Below are 20,328 nucleotides of genomic sequence, written 5' to 3' on the forward strand. Positions count from 1 at the left end.
GTTAGCCATGGCTTCCACAGCAACAACAAGATGTTCTACACAGCTGATGGCCTGTAATGGTAAAACATTTATTAATGGGTGCTGAAATCAGAATTAACATGTACACAGCATGCTGCAGCTTGGTGTCAAGAAAAGAGAGGTATTCCAAAATCATAATACAGTCTTAATGATCTTTCCTGGTTTGCCTCTGTAGCAATTTCCTTACAAAGCACTATAGACAGGATACAAGACTCCTAAAATGAATAAACGATTTCATTAAGCAAATGTACTTCTGAGTCACCTGTGGAAGAATCACACTGTTCCTCTGAAGAATCAGACTGAACTTGCTAACTTCCTTGAAGAGGTCAGCCAGAAAGTGGCAAAATCCCACGAAAGTACCATCTTCCATGGTCTTCTTGACCTGAAAAAATGTACATATCAGATATTATATACATACAAGTAACCTTCTTTGGTACAAGGACATCAGATGTGACAGCCAATAAACAATGTTATTATGAAATGTTATACAATATGGAAGAAATCTTGTGGTATTTGTTAAAAATCAATACAACAGTTTGTAAGGTCTTAACAACAATTATACTAATATCTGTTAATGATCAAGAGTAATAATGGTCATTACCTTTCTTGCCCGTCCAGCAATGTCTGCATTTGGCGATGATGCAGCGAGATGTTCCATGTGCATGAAGACAGCTGTGTACTGGCCGGTCTCCTCATCACTCCCATCCTTCCTGCCAGGCTTGAGCAGGACATCCAGGGCCCGGGAGATATGAGGAACCCACCGTGTGCCCTTTACTCCTCGTGGATTGAGGACATTTATTCCCAACTCAGCTCCCAGACTTTTCAGCTCCCTTCTTGACTTGGCGCTGTTATGATATGTGCGGTAGACTAAATCCAGTAGGTCGTGCACTGCAGCAACCATGGCATTCTGCTTTTGAACATTTAACAATGCCAGCTCCAATCTGAAATACAAGGCAACATTTTTAAAAATCTTTATAGCAAATCAAAGCAAAAACAAGACTGCCACAATAGCATGACATAAGAAAGGTTTAAAGAAAATGATAGACGTCTGCAAAGGAGGATACTTGTTTATGTAGATGAAGAATAGGTAACAAGTACATGTGTCACATATGCCCAGATACCCTGTTTCCACCTTCTTAATGCAATGAAGTGTACGCTATGGAAAAAATTACGATGATAAAAAAATTGAGGCTAACAGGATCAGCCTGTCTACTTTCATTTTTACAGAAATACATTTTACATAGCTTTTCAACAGTATGATTTATTACATGTTTTAAACATAAGAATCTTTACAAAAGAGAGGCAAAACCTTACTCACCGATGGGGCATACAGTGAAATGGTATCACATGTTCTCCAGCATCCTCTTGTAGATGGATAATGACACCTCCCCTTGTGCCAAGGTTGACATTAGCACCATCAGCCCCCAGGCCTACAGTCTTATCCTGCCAGGCTTGACATGGCTCTCCTAGCCTGGAAAATCCCTCTTTTGTGGCAGCATAGATACCTAGAAAAGTTATTGTATTTTATGATAATGATATAAATATCTACAACTTCTTCTGATAACATCTAAAACTCTCCAACTGCGTTGAGTTTGTTATGAAACATAATACCACCAAAAATATGAATCCCAAAATTTTTTTATGTTTATTCACCCATATTACCAGCACTCAGGAAAGAGATGGTGTTTCTTGCCTAAAAACATGTAGAAGTAGTACCTCGGAGTCCGTATTTAATTCATCATTGAAATCGATTTTTAAAATGCATGACTAAAGAAAAGGTGAACGAACATTTAAATCGCCATGTAACTATGCCCCGCCCCCTTTTCAAAACGTTTAAAAAATTGATTTGGACGTACCTTCCGCGTGGGCGTGGGCCACTTCAACATGGCCTACAAGTACATTCTGGGGTTTTCCATTGATCACGATACGCGCGTATATAATCTCACACTCTTTCACAGACACGTCCGTGTCCCCGTCAATCATGATGGCCATGTAGGTGGACTTTGCTATGTCTTCAGCCGTTGTTTCCCTAATGGTGTCGCCAATCACCCCTATGATCTGCGCACAGCCGGTGTCGTTGCCATAGGTCGGATTTATCTCCAAACCATTCTTTGTCATTAGTCGAAGTAGCGGTTTGAACTTTGTGAATGGCATCTCCTCTTTCGCGATGGTGTATGCCGTATTAAATTTCATAGTCAGGTCCTTTTCCACCGCTGTGATGTTTGCCGCCATCTGTCTCCCAAAGGCCGCTTGTATCGAGGAACTCCCTTGCGGTCTTTCGCACATATCCCGACACTTCCCATGGGAAATACTCGCCCCATGCTTGGCTACTGTTTCCCTTTTGAATTTTGTGCATTCTGTCGCAAAACTTGTTTTGCCCGCGATACGCACGCCGCATTCTTTGCAATAAACACAGTACATGAACTCCTTGTCATCATTTTTTTCATACCTCAACCATTTAAACCGCTTCAGCCAGTCTTTATTAAAAGTATATACATACTGTCGTTTCGGTTTCTCAGGCGCAGATGACGCTGATGCCTCTCTCTCAGACGTGCGGTCGGGGCTTGGTGAATCTGAACGCCTCTCCCCTCGTAGCTGTGACGGGCCGGGGCTTGGTGAATCTGAACGCCTCTCCCTTCGCGGCTGTGACGGGCCGGGGCTTGGTGAATCTGAACGCCTCTCCCTTCGCGGCTGTGACGGGCCGGGGCTTGGTGAATCTGAACGCCTCTTCGCAGGCCTCTTCCCTTGCTGCTGTGACGGGCCGGGACTTGCACTTGGTGAAGCTGAACGCCTCTCCCTTCGCGGCTGTGACGGGCCTTGCGCGCGGTCGGGACAGCGAGAATCAGATCCAGAACGTTCCTCGCTCCGTGGCTGTGACGGGCCTTCCGCGCGGTCGGGACTCGCCGATCCAGGAGGGCGCGCTGGACGCAAACGTGGTCGCGATTCCGACCCAAAATAATCCTTGATGGAGCGCTTCATCTTGAATTTTGGCTGTCTGTAAGGTGCTATAAACTTCTAACCAATCATATATCGCGTTGGCTACTCCTGGAGGTATTATACTTATATCCACTGCTCCAATTCGCCAATCTTAGTCAGCTGATCTTCCCGTAAGTTTATTCGCCAATCATGATCAGCTGACTGTACAACAACAAGGATTGCGTAAGCGGAGACCTTGGGTCGCGTGAGCTGGTCGCGTAGTGGGAAGCTTTCGAGTATCGGGTTTCGTGCCGCCGTGGTGCAAGCGGACGGGGCGAGATATGGCAGCCAATAATTTAGGCGCACAGCGGATTCTCTGCCGGTCGCGCAGTGCGCGACCGGATTAAAAAGTTTAGTCGCATTTCGTAATTCTTGGTCGCATATGCGACCAAACCAGTCGCAGTCTGGAGGGTTGGCGTGGCTTTCCTTGCCAAGGGTTGTTGAGTTAACCTTGTTTGAAAGGCGAAAGTCAAACAGATCTTAACATACAACCTGGCTGCAATGACCTTTGCCATCACTGTGAGCTGCACATAGTTTTCAAGAATGTAGGCATAAGTTGATAAAATCAGATAAAACAGCTTTCGCCATTTCCGAAAATAATTTCATCAGCTTGGTAGAAAATAGGAGTTTGGAATTTTCTTTTTAAATACACAACCAGTCAAGACTCTCAACAGAGACATAAGCAGGTGAGAATCTTTACTGGTCATGTAAAAGAAAATTCCAATATCCTAAGCTTTTCCCCATGTAGGCAATCTAGCTTGTACATACTCATACTTACTAATCGTCAAATGAAGAAATTTTAAAGCATGTTTAGCTGGTGGATAAAAACCCTTCCATGCCCTTTTCCTGCCAGTGATGTGTGTCACCTGTGATCCTGGGAGTCCTCATTTCCTGTTCTCTAGAAATTCCTGCCTCAACCTCCTGGTTCCACCCATAATTCCATTGTCATCAGATTTCTCTGGCCTGGCAACGGGCCTGACGTAGCCGCAGGCAGGGCTTCAAGGTTCGTCCGGGGTCCCAACGGTTTGTTTTGTGCACGCGATAACGACGTCCTTGTTTCAGAAACACTTCCACGTTCCAGTGCCTGTTATTCATGAGAACTTGGAGAAGCAGTTCTCACTGTTTACTGACCCTTCTATTTTTAAAAGCGTATAAAATATGAAAACAGAGAAAGATAAGTATTATATAGATATATATTTACCTTTATAAAAAGATTATATTGTAAACAACATCCCTGTTTCAGAATCACTTCCAACACCTTTAGGACTAAAAAGCTGAGAGAATTCTGTTCACTGGCCCATCTGTTGGATCGAGCTAATAAAAGAGAAAATGAAGTGAACACACCTAGTTATTGTGAGTATCTATCTGTACATTGGACTGTGTACGATTGTTGAGCAATAAAAGTTCATTCATTTATTGTTTAGGCCTCAATCATTCTGACAGCTATGGATATAAAAGTTGGTGTTACGTGGCGCTTGTGAGCGGCCGCGGTGCACTGCACCTCCGCTCTTTTTCCTGTTTATACGTCTTTTTATTTTACGTTTCTACATCACTCTGTGCAATACCTGTGTCCGAACGCCTTGTGATCATGCTCCAGTCGTCCTGGGTGGATGTAGACCCCCTGAAGTGAGCATTTCTGCTTTAAACCCGTTGGATCCGCGAAACTGGGGAGAGTGTACTTTGCCGGAGGTGTCATGGCTTCCCAGGGCATCTTTGCGTACTCCGTGGGTTTTCTTCGGAGCCTGAAGTCGTCAGCACTACCTGTAAATCCCTTCCTGAAGTCCCACCTCCGGTTTCTCGGGCTGTTGAAGGTTCGGGGAAGGCCAAGAGGGTGCAGAGGTGGTAGGAACCTTCAGCGTACAATTAGCACTGTTGTTGGTAATAGGCCGGGTAAACGCAATCACCTATTCTCATGCAAATTCAATCTGATTGATGTCGTCGCCCGAAACGCTAGGAATGTTCCGACAGGTGATCACTCTCAACTTATGAGTTCTAAGGATTCTCGCCTCCCTTCATTATTCAAAGTCGTTTATCTAAACGCAAGAAGTGTCAAGGCAGTGAATCCGCACAGAAATAAGTTGGTTCAGTTCCAGAACATGATTCACTTGAACTGCCCAGACATTCTGGCTGTTACGGAGACTTGGCTTAACGATGATGTCCGCGATCAAGAGGTTATCCCACCCGGCTATGCAACTTACCGGAAAGACCGTCATCACACTCACGCAGGAAGAGCTGGTGGTGGCGTCCTTCTGGCCGTCTCTTCAAACGTACGCAGTCGGAGAAGGCCAGACCTCGAACCCAAGGACGAAATTCTCGTCTGCGAAGTTCAGCCTCCCGGCTTGGGTAAGTTGGCCACCGTGCTTTGCTACAGACCACCCTCCGGGGATTTGTCAACATTTACCGTGAACTTGTCTTCAGTTTTAGAGAAAGTTAAGGACGAGTACCGAATGTATTGTGTACTCGGTGACTTTAATCTCCCCAAGGTTGACTGGAACAGTTGCGCTGTTACGGACAGGGGAAAAGAATCTGACTTTTGAGAAGTAATAAATGATCACTTTCTCCATCAGCACAACATGATTCCATCCAACCACTGTAACCACATCTTAGACTTAGTCTTCACCAACATACCTGAAAAGGTGTCGTCCATCAAGGAGCTTCCGACCGAATTTGACACGGATCATACCGATCCTAGAATTCGGTATTCACTGCAAACTACAGCCTAAGCGTGGCCTTTCTCGGAAGGTCTTTAACTACCGGCGCGCCGACTGGGACGGCCTTAGGGCACATCTTGTCTCTAGGCAACTAACCGAGGCCGTCGAGCAGTATCAGGACATTGACTCTGCCTGGGAATTCTTGTCATCCACACTACAGTCAGCAGTCAACCAGTTCGTGCCTTGGCGGAGGGTGAAAGACTCAACTACGCCTCCATGGATTGACGGTGAAACACGTGACGTCCAAAATCGCAAGAGAACAGCTTGGCGTAGAGCCAACCGAACTAACTCTCCATCACACTGGGCTAAATACCGAGAACTTCGCAATAAACTGAAGAACCTTCTATCTCTTAAGCACACAAACTACGTTAACAGCTTATCATCCACTCTGCATGAAGCGCCTAAGCGGTTTTGGACCTTCGTACGTGCGAAGTCTAAATCCAGAACTCTGCCATCTACCGTATACCTCCAGAACTCTACTGCTAATGCTGCAGCCGATAAGGCTACATTGTTCAATAAGTATTTTTTCTCTACTTTTAGTCCAGCCGACCAGAATGTTAGCAAACCAACTATTGACATCAAAGTTGTTGACAGTCTCGGTGACCTCCAGTTTAATGTTGACTCAGTCCGAGATGCACTTGTTAATCTTGACACAAGTAAGGCCGTCGGCCCTGACAGTATTTCCCCATTTATGTTAAAGAATTGTGCCCAGGCACTTGCTTTCCCTTTGACCTTGCTGTTTAACAAATCTGTCACTTTAGGAGCGGTTCCGTCTTGCTGGAAAGAGGCTAATGTATCCCCTGTTTTCAAAAAGGGTGATAAGCAAGACGTTTCAAATTACCGTCCGGTTTCTTTATTGTCTATCGTCAGCAAGGTCATGGAGCGGTGCATTTACGATATGGTGTTCCCAATTCTGCATGAGTCAATTCATGATCTCCAACATGGTTTTATTAAGGGGCGTTCTACAACCACCCAGCTGTTGGAGGTTTATCACAGTGTGGGCTCCATCCTCGACAGAGGTGGACAAGTCGACATGCTCTTTTTGGACTTTGCAAAGGCATTCGACTCCGTTCCGCACTCTCGGTTGCTTCACAAACTACAGATGTACGGGTTTAACGGCAAGCTTTTGTCATGGTTTAACTCGTACCTCACTAACCGAAAGCAACGGGTGGTGGTAGAAGGATGTCATTCACAGTGGCTCCCCGTTACTTCTGGTGTGCCTCAGGGCTCCATCTTGGGCCCAATGCTATTCTTATTGTACATTAACGATTTACCTTGTACTGCAAAGCACTCCACTGTAGCGTTGTTTGCTGACGACTCAAAATGCTATAGAGAGATTCGTAACCTACATGACTGTGATAAACTACAGGCCGATATTTCTTCTATGTATGAGTGGAGTCTCAAGTGGGGGATGTCATTCCATCCATCTAAATGTAAGGTAATCCGCTTGACTCGCTCCAAGAGTCCAATCACTTTTACCTACCACATGTCAGATATAGCCCTATGTTCAGTCAGTAGCATGAACGACTTGGGTGTTCTTGCCCAGTCTGACTTGTTGTGGAACAAGCATATTGTAAACATTGTAGCTAAAGCAAACTCGATGATGGGTATTATTATACGCACTATCGGTTACGATTCCAGCCTGGATATACGCAAAGCATTGTATGTTACACTAGTCAGATCACTTCTCGAGTATTGTTGCCCCGTTTGGTCACCGCTGTCGCGTAACCTCATGGCCCTCTTGGAGGGAGTTCAGAGGCGGGCGACAAAGTTCATTCTTCGTAACAATGCAAATGTCAGTGAACTTAACTACAAGGACAGATTATTGTACCTAAACATGCTACCTCTGTCTTATAGGAGGGAGACAGCCGACATCATGGTTTTCGTTAAGTCCCTGTCAAGTATGTATGACCTGAACGTGTATGAATATGTATCTTTTTCAACCAGACCAGCAAGGAGTAACCGGTCTTACATATTAATGCCAAGCCGATGTAAGACATCTACATTTGCCATGTCATACATACCACGTCTGGTAACCGAATGGAATAAGCTTGACGTCGCAGTTCGCATCAAAGGGGCTTCGACGTTAAATCAGTCTGACTTACTGTCTTTTAAGCGTTGTCTTGTGAAATCTGCTGTTGAGAGATTTAAACATCACTTTGAACCTGACAACCTCTGTACATGGTCCACTGCGTGCAAGTGCGCGTCTTGTCAGGATTTGAGGGTTCGGTAGTCTGTATATATTAAGCTTTTTCATTATGTATATGTATATGTAAATCACTCATTATTTTATACTTGAGCCTATTGTATTTGTATGCTGTATCGGGACGAGGGCTGGTAAAGGTGTTACACCTGTTCCCCCCGTCCCTTTCACTGTTGTGATGAATTTTAATAAATAAATAAATAAATAAATAAATAAATATAACTGATGAATTACATTGTAATTCATCAGTTTCAATTTGTTGGGAAGACTTTCAGTCGTTTTTCCTTTATTCAATGAAGTTAGCCGTAGAATGAAGTTGAACTGAATTTTGTTTTATAACCTGTCCTACATCCTACAGTGCCCAGAGCACAACCCCTGACAGGTGTCTAAACCTGTACTCAGTGTAATGTTACACAGCCCCATCCCCCTGTCAGCTTGTGGTGGAGCTTTAGGCTGATCAGGGCTTGTTTTTGCGAGTTGAAAGAAAAGGCAAACCAAAATGTCAAGGTCAATGTTTGGTCTCTCCTTCAGGGGTTCAAGTTAATTAGCCATGACTTAAAAAATCTGTAAGAGTTTGTTTAGGAAAAGTGCCAATCCTAAGGCCCCTTGTAGACTGGTTGATCCTACAAAGTTTTCCCACTAAGCTACTTTGTTGACAGGCCATTGGTTTCGAATTAGCCAAAGATTTCCTCAGTTGCCTTTTGGAGATACACTTTGCCATAAAATGACAAGAATCTTGCCTGTGTCTTGAAACATTTTTGCTCCATTTGCAAACTGATTTAAGGTATATTTGTTAGATACTACACTTGTGTGATCCTGTTCTCTATGAATTAATTCTACACAAGCAAGGCCTGCCACAATTTCAACACTCCAGGACACTCCTCCATACATGGGAATATGTACCTAACATAATGTACAGGTTGACTAGATCTACAGATAAGCAAAGACAGGAGTTGTCTGCAAGCTTGCAATTCTACCAACTGTCCTTATATAGCACAGGAAATGTATGTCTTCTCCAGTCTAAGATTTGTGTCTCACAAGGAGACAGGAATGTTGTCTTTAGGGGTGGCAGAAGTTACTGTAGCTGTCCTTGGTGCATTCCTTCCCCCAGATAAGGATATCAGATCCAGATAGTGTCTACTGTGTGTCTCCTTCAATCAGGCAAGCGTGTTTGTTTGGACATGTACTTGATCCAGGGATGAACACGGAAAGATGTAGTAAACTGAAGCATGTGATGGTGGAACTGTATTCTCAGTAGTCACTATATAATGCAACTAAGAACACCTGTTCCTGATTTTCTGATTCAGTTACTGCTTGTTACGGTTTTATTACATGCCTGTACACTCAAGGACAACACCCAGTTTACACACAGGCAAAAACCTTAAAAAACCATGCAGTAAGAAAACTGTGTGCGTATGAGAAGGTACGAAAACTCACATTTTTTGTATGCTTTGGTGTACGTCAAGAACGTACTTCCATATTTTTCCCTTTGTCACCTTCAGGGCTGGGGTACTGTCTGATGGTACATCCTTGACATACGTCAAAGAAGGACAATTTACATACATGAAAATTTGATGTATGCAGTTTTCAGACCCACGTGTGCAGTTTTCGTACTGCCAGTTTTCTGCCCACGCGTAATAATAAATCAGGGGTAAGTTTTTTACAAGTCAAAAAGTTTTGAGCTAGTGATAAAACAAACTCTAAACCTGCCAACGCAGTTCACTGACATGTGGAACGATGACATAAAAGGAGATAGACGCTTTTCTTACAGGGAGTTGGAGGATAGATGAGCAAACCTGGAAACCTGACTGCATGATCGAGTAGGTCGGAAAGACTATTCGGCATGGGCCATAGATTTCACTGAAAGCATCATTCCTTCTAAGAAAGACTGAGCATACTATTACCATTGATTTAAGTTCTGGCATTGAACAAGGCACATATTTTCCAACCATATTTGTGGCTCTCAGAACATTCTGTATTCATGATGTAGTGCATGTCGTGATGTGCATGTCGTATGGGAAATCAGAACAACAGAACATGTTTCATACAGGTAATGAGTGAAATCAGTCATCCATAGACAAGTTCACTTTTTCTGCATTTATATTTATTCCCCTTAGGCTTACCAGACTACCAGAGTCCTATCAGAATTTCGACCTGGTCGAAAGCAAACTAGGAAGGTACTGGGAAAAAGGTGGTTGTGTTCCAATGGAATAAAATCTCTGCACATAAAAAAGATAAACAACTAAACAGTAAATTTCAAAGAAGAAAGAGACACATTTTGTCACTTCTGTCCACCCAGAAGTCACATCATTGGTAGTAAATAATTACGTCCTACTCCACGCATCCAAAATGAATGATTATGACGAACAGACAATGTACTGGTATGCTAATTAGATAGCCACATAGCTTATGCATGTTGGTGAGGAAATCAAGGCATTTATGGCAGGTTTATGACAGTCTATATTGGAACACTGCTGTGCATAGATAAGAACTTTATTTCTTTTATGGAATTTATGTGCAATTATCGAATTACGACATGGTTATCAAAATTAAAGCTGTTTTTATGATCTTATCTTAATATCAAAAATGAAACCAGAGCTTTATCGCTGAATGTTGTAAATTAAATAATGCATATATAGCAGCAGTATAGTCATACTGATACAAAAAGTAGATTTGGAAAACAATTGACTTTGAAGTAGCAAATGCATGACGTATAGAATGTGGACCAAATCTGAAGAAATGAAACTTGAAACGTTTTTTTTTTTCAAGCTAATTATGTTCTGTATCAGAGCTGCTGCCTGCCATGTACACATGCAGTAGCCTGGGTGCCAGACTGTTGCCAGGCTAGCTTCTCAGCTCCAGCCCAGGGCCAACATGCACCTAAGGAAAGCTTCTCAGGGTCTAACTGAAGTCTAGTATTGCTTCTGAAATAGTGAGAACAGTCTGGCATCCAGGCTAACCATGCGGATTCCCCAATGGCAGATGGCCCTGTAATTTTGGCAGGCTATCTGGCTGGAAAACCAGACAGTGTTGTCTATTTCAAGTCCTGAATCAGGGCGATTAACATTCCCATCAGACGATAAGTATACACAGCACCCTTCCTCCATAGCACTTAAATCAGAAAAGGGTGACCAGAGATATCAGCCTGGATTCTGGATTGCTTCAACAATGCTGATAAAACTCCACAACCACAGTAATTCCACCTAACAAAAATGATCAAGACGTTAGTGGGTGATTAGTGTCTCTTTTGTGAGGTATTTGATGTTGCCCACTTTCCCCAAAGGACCAACTGGATGTAACATTCAGTAGCCTTTCAGGGTTGTGGCACATTCAACTTCAGACATTTTAACCTTCAATTGCAATCTGCTAATGTTTTTGTTTGCTACCAAATTCATATTGGTTGTCAGGTTAGGCAACCGGAAGAATGAAGGTTGTAACTTAACTTTGAATCTTAACCCAAAACCAGCACTATGCTTCATATAAAGAAGATAGATATTAACAGGGAGAGAAATGATGCCTGCATTCTCCTATTACACTGCAAGTTACTCCATTCTTACTGTTGTTGGATTTATGGCCCCACTTACATCTAATGCTGGTGGTCATTTTTCTTGTCAGTACGTTATTCATGAATCATACCAGAGGGGGCATTGTACAGGCTGATAGTGATAGTGTTGTAAATCTTTAACAGGGTTGATTGATAGACAAAGACAATGTGAAAAGGTAAATGAGAATAAATTCAGTACAAATCTTGTGGATGTAGGCCTTGCAACCCCCCATGTGTATTAACCACCCTTAATATGTGAGCTGTAGCAAACTCATATTGCACTTGTAATTACGTGAAAAGGCATCTTGCTTCACCTCAGTTAACTAAGGATGACAAAAGAGGAGAGAAACCTTGCAAGAAAGCACTGTCCTTTTGGTCGTTTTACACTGATGTGAATGTCTTTTTTTTCTGCACAGTGCCACCAGATCAGACCTGATGATGTTGTGAATCTTTAAAGGGATTAGATTCATGGGTAAAACACAATGTGGAAAAGTAGATTCAGGAATGAATTGAAACCTACAGTGAAAGCACTATCCTTTTAGGCACTGATGTGAATATCTTTTTTCTGCCACCAGATAGATAACCCACACAGAGGGGACCCTGGTGGTATTGTGAATTTGTAAAGGGATAGATTCATAGAAATAACTGTACTTTTGGTCTTCTGGCACTGAACTGAATATCTTTTTTTTCTGCACAGTACCACCCGATGACCCGACCATTGAGGGTTACAACAGCGGGGTGGGGATCCCCGTGACCCCGTCGGAAGGTCTCCAGCTGACCTGCCGGTGCAACAACGGCAAACCCGCAGCCTCCCTCACCTGGTACCGCAACGGGGAGGAGGTCACGGAGGGGGTCTCCTACAGCACCGAGCCCACGGGGACGGAAAAGAGAGAGAACGCCGTCAACGTGCTGCAACTGCAGCCCACAGACGACGACAACGGCGCCAGATACGAGTGCAGGGCCAGCCATGCGACGTTAGATGCTACCAAGAACGTCTTTGTCACCCTCAGTGTGCAATGTAAGTAACTATACTACCACGCCTGACTGCTACCTGGTTAACTTTTGAGGCCATATTCTTGCCCTTCTTCCGTCTAACAGTAATAATGTTGTTCTTCTCTCTGTCAGTCAGTCTGACTTGCAAAAGAACATTATGACTTAATAAACTGCACAAAAATTACATGCTATATTCCTAGCTAAATTTCAGCTGCATACCCACAGCACCCTTGAACTTTGATTGAAATTGAACATCCCAAACAGTAGAAGTTGATGGATAAAGTAAATTACGTTTTGGCTGGTAGAAACCTACTTTAGAAACACTTTCCTCATATTCGTGGTCAAATGACCTTGTTGGTGTTCTAAATTCTCTCTCTAATGACTGACCTAAGGCATATTGGTGATAAGGCAAGAGAGAAAGCCTAGTCTGTAGGAAAATATCCTTTTTAAGTACAGAAATAACTAGACCGAAGAATTTTCCTGTGCTGATAGCCCTCTCAGGAAAAGTATGACCAGAATGCTGCCGAAGTTCTGCTTGTGGGGAAATTCCTCTATTCCACACTGAACCTTGTGGAGGTATCACGTATCTCTTATGGATGAGAGACACATTCCAGTTCATGCGGGATTTACGTAGTGAGGACACGTCTTCACGTATGTGCAAGGGATTTATACATAGAAATTGCTTTCCCAGTTGCTAAAAAATGTTAACCCACTTTAGGGACTGTTGAATTTTAATGGAATTTGCTCAACTGTTGCAGAACATCCTCCACAGGGCTCTTCTTGTCATAAGAATTTCATGGCCTGAATTCAAATATACTGAAATCTTTAAAAAGTTAGCCTGGGTGCCATCCTATTTGTGTATCAGGGCTCCCTTACTCCCTCCCTAATTTTTTTTTTAGGGAGAGAGTATGGGAACCCCTTTATATGAAAAGGATAGCACCCAGGCTATGAAAAAGTGGCCAATGCTACAAATGATTGGTGACATTGCCTTGTTTATGTCCAGGAATGGCCTGATCCATGTGAAAATAAACTTTAGGCATACTGGTAGGCATCGGCCTTGACCAGTTCTAAACCAAGGAAGCAATCCGAAAGTCTGAGAATATTCTAATAATTGCCCAGTTCTCTGGCTGTATGCGTGCTGTTATTACTCTTTTCTGCAACCATTCATCATTCTAGACCAAATGTTTCAATCTAACTTTAACTTAAAGCGTGGGAAGCAGGCGCTTAGATCTCACTCCAGTAACAAGTTTCCGCAGATGTCGGTTTTGGCAGTGTATGGCCAATGTCAAGTCCGGCCAAAGTCTGGCGTATACGACCTCGTTATTTTCCGCCTACTGCTTCCAGAGAAGACAGACTCTTGCCCATTAACTGTCAGGCTGCAATTGTTGTCATTTACGGTGTTGAATTCTGTCCTGTAAATCCGAGCTCAATGAGGTTTTCCTGACATGGCTAAGGAAAAGCACATTTCCACACTGCGCTGGTATCATTAAGCGAAATTGCTCGGATACCGGAGTTGATTAAACTGAGCCCTCCCCAAAGTTATGATTGAAGTACTAGCTATGTTGCCATATGGGCTGTGTTCTCCTGTCCCTCAGTTCACCCACACGTCTTTACCAAGAATGTTGAGAAGTATTTCTTAGGTTGTAAAGCCTATCAACCGAGTTGTTGTGAAAGAATGGGAAAGTTGCTAATTACTGTTGCATGATTGCTGTCCATTCTCCTTGGCACTGTCAAATTTTGCTGAAACTTTTCAACACTAAGTATGGTAAAGCTTTCCTGATTACTCCACTCTGGAAATAGTAAAGAGTGTGAATGACTTTGAATATTGTAAGTAACATAAAAAAGGGAGTAAGATGGTGTGGTATTGTTATTGTTATTGTTTTTATTTGTACTTAGTTATTGTTTTTATTTGTACTTAGTTATTGTTTTAGACTTCATAACTTCAATTCAAAGCACGTTTGTCAAGTGCACTGAATTTTTTTCTGGAGAAATGTATATTGAAAACAATATTTGTCTACCATTGCCTAAAAAGAAGAAGTTAAACCAGGAACTATTTTATGATTATGAAATTTATATTGTATCATTATTTCCATGTTATATGCACCTGCAATCAGCCTCCTGGCACGTATTTGCAATAAACTTATTATTGACAATGACAATAAACTTAATTGCATTTTCACACCCTACATGGGTCAAATGTTAGGTAACTGAGGTATAAGGGTAGGAGGAACAAATGCTACATTACTATATCTATAATAACTGTATCCAAAGTAGTAGTAGCATTACTAATTATCATTATTACTTTTTTATTACTATTTTCATTTTTATCATGTTCTTGCAATTAGCCCTCAGGCATGAATTTGCAATAAAATTTCTATAAAACTTTATTAAAAGACAACATTAATAATTTGAAAAGAAGTGATTAAACATGAAATGTTTTTGTAGATCCACCCGGAGAACCCGTCATCACCGGGTTCGAGACCCAGCCGGTCAAGAAGGTCGGGGACCTCCTCCAGCTGACCTGCACGTCCGAGGGCGGCAACCCGCTGGCCGACCTGATCTGGTACAAGAACGACCAGCGCATCGACTCGTCCTACCACACCGTCGGTAACCAGGCGCTGAACGAGCTGATCCACACCGTGGTCGCCAGCGACAACAATGCAGAGTTCTCCTGCCAGGCTTCCAACGGGGTCACCTCCACACCGCTCAAGACCTCCATCACACTGACAGTAAAATGTAAGCTGTTATATATCTTTAATCTTTAATAAAGAAAATGGTGTTCAAAATGCCTGCATTAGGCAGTTTGTTCAGACAATGACAATGCCCTGTCAAGCTTCCAACGGCGTCACCTCCACACCGCTGAAGACCTCCATCACACTGACAGTAAAATGTAAGCTGTGTCCCTCTTAAATGTAAAGAAAATGGCATTTAAAATGATTTCAAAATGCCTGCATTAGGCAGTTTGTTCAGACAATGACAATGCCCTGTCAAGTTTCGAATAGCGTCACCTCTACCCCATTAAAGACCTCCATCACGTTGACAGTAAAATGTAAGCTGTTATATCTTTCACCTCTCTAGGCCACACTGATTTAATTTTATGGATAACATCTGCCCTTTGCATTGGTTTTCACCTGTTCTACAAAAAAAATCACCTCCAAGGAGGCTCTGGCCTGGGCTCATCGTCCGTAGTCCATGGTAGCTAACAGTGACAATAGGGAGCCAGCAGTAACTATGGAGAGTATTTCTGTGGTATAGAATTAAGTCAGTGTGGCCTTAATAAAAATGAAAATGGCATTTAAATTGATTTCAAAATGCCTGCATTTTGTACAGACGATACCCTTGGGTTTGCAGGTACCGTTATTAGATTTGTTCGTACTTTTTACGTGAATTCAAAAGTGCATTCATTGACTTGCAAAGAGGGTTTATATGGAAAATCTGTAGACCGAGAGCGGAGATGGGGGTCTGTTGCTCAAGGGAACGTCTGACATTGACTGGGAAATCCAATTTGTCTGTGCTGAAAGGGAGCTGTAATAAGCCTGTGTGCGTGTATATGCGACAAATCCCCAGAGTTTTGGAGACTATTAGGAATAGGGATCATAAATACATGTACATCTAATCTTGATAAAACCATTCCAATGAGTTGCTTTTTATTAGAAGTTTGAATTAGACGTGTATCAAGTCTTTCCCCTAACATCATATGTTGGAAAAATGCACCAGTGAGTCAAAATGTCTACCCTGGTCAATTGAATCAATGAATCTTCTTTCATCAACCCCAAATCTATGTGTTATGGAGGGATTGGGTAATCTGAAGGGCAAAGGTATAACGATTTCGGGATGGGAAGCCTTCTTGTCAACTCACAAATTTGTCTATTCTGTCGTCCTTGCTTTGCTTAGACGTGAAAGCTTTTTGATTAGCCTAAAAGCCAATAATGAGCTAGTTCCTCCCTTCGCAGAAATTTGTTACAGCCAGATAAGTTAAAGAGGTTTAATGCTCAACGTTAAACAAGCCAGAGCACCGGCATAACTGGGTATTTGTGGGCCTTGCCAAGAGTTGTGGTTACTGTATCAACTCTTGTTTGTCTCTACTGACTTACTGTCACAACCCATTGTTGCTCCTGGCGTTGCCTTTTTATCAGCCATAGATCATCGACTCTGGCCAGCAAGGTCGAATTCCTCCCTCCCCATGTTAATTAGAATCACCTGGTGAGAGCGAGTAACATGTAGACGTTTGCACTATGTATATTGGAAAGCCTGCCAATTTCCTGTTGGGTTCCCTGCCCTCTTGTAACCAGGCGCCACATAATTTTTCGTTATCATGTCGTAGTGACATCCGTTATCATGGATTGAAGTGTACGTTTGACTTCTTTCACGATTTGTGATGGTTTGGATGAAGTCCTGTCCACTGAAGAGTTCAGCCAAGAAGCTTCAATTTTAAGTGAAAATGACAGGATGGACTTTCCTTAGTCAGAAAGCGTGAAAACAGTGGTTTGCCCAAGAATTGGTTTTGACTACGTTACCCTGCAACTGATTTGGTCTCGTTTAGTGTCCGTTTCAATTTGTGTCATCTTAACAAACTGACTTTGTTCTTGAAATACGATAAGTTAAACACAGTTACACCCATCAATGAAATTATCTCAGATTCTTCAAAATGGCATAAATTTTATCCTACAGAATCTCATCCTTGCCCTCAAAATGTTATATAGCATAAACTTATGATAAAAAACAGAAAAGGTGATACATCAGGATTTACATGAAAATATGATACCAGAATCTGATCCAAATATTTCTTGATCACCTCACTATTGCTGTATGTGTACATGTAATAAACCCTTGTGTTACATACTTTCCTGGATTGCCTATGTAAAGAAAGTGGTATCTAACATCTCATAAAAGCCTGACATAAAAGAATGACAATGGCCAAGGTCTAAGTTCTACCTCAAAAAGCTGTCTACATGTGTATCTATTGAGTTCATCCTTCATCCTCATTGAAATTCTCCTCACGACGAAGGATTTCGGTTTATGACAGGGATACGCCTATTTGCCTGGAAGCAGGATCAATGGTGTCTGTCATGTACATGAGGAGGCTTTTATATGCATGCGCGGCGAATGCTCCACGTACGTTTCCACCTTGTTGCTAAGTCTGTTCACGCATGGTCTTTGCGAATCATAAAACGTCTGGTTCTCAACAGAAGTATAACTGAAAATTGATGAGGCTTGAATACATCAAACAGGCGAAGGGGCAACGTTACCAACATTGAACTTGGCCTGGCCTTGGCCTCTTAACCTGCCAAAGAAACTTAGAAATAGGAAAGCCAGGCACTTTGTAAGCTTTAATAGTTCCTCCCTATTTCCTCTTTTCATCTAAAAAGTCCGGAAATGTCAGTCTCCATATATTGCTTTTGATTAGAGAGGAAACAGCAACAAGAAAGATAAGGGTTTTTTTTTTCAACTTGCATAATTGGATACATCTGACTGTTCCTGCATTCATACGAATCATAGCACATTTGAATACATTTTGTTATGTTCTCATTTGTTTTTAAAGACATGGTGAGTTTCCTTCTTTGTGTTGAAACAAAGTTTAAACTACACACTATAGACATGGTAAATTAATGTGTTAGCACATCAAAATGCAACCATTTCCATGTCCGAATTTACCTCTACAATACATAAGATTTTTCCAGATGTGTATCTATTACAGAACCAGAAAGCAGACACAGAAAGATTCATTTCTAGAAATTCCTTAGATAAGAAATATGATAAACAACTACCAAATCATCAGTTCATCACCAGATAAAATCTTGGGTTATAACTGCTGTAGGTATTACTGATAATATATTCTGCTGACTTTATCCTTACTCCAGGCATATCTGATGAAAGCCAAGAAAAATCCATAAATAGTGGTACAGGTGGCACTGCACCAGCAACCTGGGAACATGGATTTGAACAGCTTTTATTGTCTCTCGATATGAAGCCCGACAAGAAATATTGCTCTGTGCCACACAAAATCATATCTATCTAATCTTGATACCTGTCAGGAGCTGCAGTCTATGCCCTGTTTCCTCTGTATCTGTCAAACGTGGGAGAGTCACTGAAAAGATAAGCGGAAAAGTTCTCAGTTGCAGACAGGAAATTCTGATGACGACTCTGCAAAATTCATCTGTTCATTTTCACTTCCTGTTGCCTAAACTAATTGCAATTATGACCTATTCCACAAAACTACAGTACGGAACATTTGCAGGTTAGCTAGCCCTCCAGGAGCCAATTTTCTACAATAAACTAAAAGTAAAGGAGGACTACACAGAATGGCAGGTCATGTTATTATGATCATTTTTTAATGAAAGGTACAAATGTCTGGGAGGGTACTCATTAGCTGTAGTCATTAGTACACAAGGGACCTTCCAGTCTTTTTGCCAATTGTATTGTATTAAACATAGTGAACACATGTATTATAGAGATTGTTGTGTTAAAGTGGGCAACCTTAAACTGAGGACAAAAAAATTTTGCTTTTTCATTAGCAAGTGGTGCAATGTAGCTTATACGTCAGCCAAACACTGCTACTTTTCTCCATAAGTGTGCTGGGTTCTTTTACGTTACGTGCAGAGGTTTGATGCTATTCAATTGTGGTGATCCTATGTAATGCATAATTATATTATTTATAAACATTTTCCCATCTTTTCTGGTATAGTTCCACCCACGGAGGTGACCATCTCGGGGTACGAGCAGGGCCTGAAGGCGGGGGACGCAGCGACGCTTGTCTGCACCTCGGCCAACAGCAACCCGGCAGCCGTGCTCACCTGGTGGACGGGCGGGCGCCAGCTCGGCTCGCCGCAGACCTCCGCCAGCGCCGTGACCGCGGTCCCCGAGGGCGGGTTCGTCACGCAGCAGAACCTGACCATCGACATCTCCGCCAACGACAACAAGGTGATCTACACCTGTCAAGCCGTCAACGAGGACCTTCCCGGGGCATCGGCCGTCACAACTAACATCAGGCTGGACGTACAATGTAAGAGTTGAGACTTTCTTCTTCCTCACTGTCTTAGCCTGGGTGCCAGACTGTTTCCAGGCCTATCCAGGCTAGTTCCTTGTCTCTCGTGCCAACATGCCCCCAAGGAAGATATGAACCCCCTCAATTAGGCCCTGATCCACTATCTTCTCCCTCAGCCCCTATGAGAGCTCTGATATTGTCGACCTTTGCATTTTGGCTAACACTGGGCCTAGCATGCTATGGGTCTGGCGCACAGGCTATACTGTACATTTGTAACTGACAAGATGTCCCATAGTGACACATATGCCAACACTTAGCCTTTATTACATTGTTAATAATTATCAAAAGAAAATCATCTCAATGGTTAAAAGTTCAGTATAACAAAGAATGCCTCATAGTGTTGCATGTCTTGCATAAGGTCTCATTCATGTATTACTCCGAGTGTACCCCCTAAAAGAGTACCAAGTCAAAAACTAAACGGCTGTATGAACGCGTGTTTTTATTGGTGAGAATTTTCCCTTTAGCCATCCCAACTGATGTAAAACGTCAAAGCTGTGAAAGCTTGTTTGTAACTGATGAAATTAGGACGTAATTGTCGGCAGCCGCGCGCTAGGTCGGACGTGCACAGTCCATTGTTGTGAGTTGTGCGGTCGTAGGTTTGCAGCGCGGGAGGGCCTCTTGCGGACAGCCGCTAAGTGCAGTTTGTGATTCCCATAAAAGGGGATTGTGTGTATAGAAGTCGTTGGCAATTTTTTTATGAGATGTAGAGTAAGTGTGCTTAACATAGCATGAAAGATATCAATTGATTTAATGTAGGATCATAGGGAACACAGTCTGGTAAGTCACTCATTAATGCATGGTTTCTAATGTATCGAAAAAACTCATGAATGAGACCATA

General features: G+C 42.5%; 1 protein-coding gene across 11 annotated transcripts in view; it reads left to right on the forward strand.

Annotated features, from left to right (window-relative positions):
• The window catches only part of LOC109472226 (nephrin-like), a 101,193-nt gene that overhangs the window by 39,583 nt on the left and 41,282 nt on the right, over positions 1 to 20,328 (forward strand). For all 11 annotated transcript variants that reach the window (XM_019771833.1, XM_019771828.1, XM_019771831.1 and 8 more), the window contains exons 4-6: positions 12,150 to 12,470; positions 14,891 to 15,181; positions 19,131 to 19,448. In XM_019771833.1, the coding sequence (XP_019627392.1) occupies positions 12,150 to 12,470; positions 14,891 to 15,181; positions 19,131 to 19,448 (930 nt within the window). The remainder of the gene's footprint in view (positions 1 to 12,149; positions 12,471 to 14,890; positions 15,182 to 19,130; positions 19,449 to 20,328) is intronic.

Source organism: Branchiostoma belcheri, unplaced genomic scaffold (genome assembly GCF_001625305.1).
Source record: "Branchiostoma belcheri isolate BF01 breed outbred unplaced genomic scaffold, Haploidv18h27 scaffold27, whole genome shotgun sequence".
Lineage (NCBI taxonomy): Eukaryota > Metazoa > Chordata > Leptocardii > Amphioxiformes > Branchiostomatidae > Branchiostoma > Branchiostoma belcheri.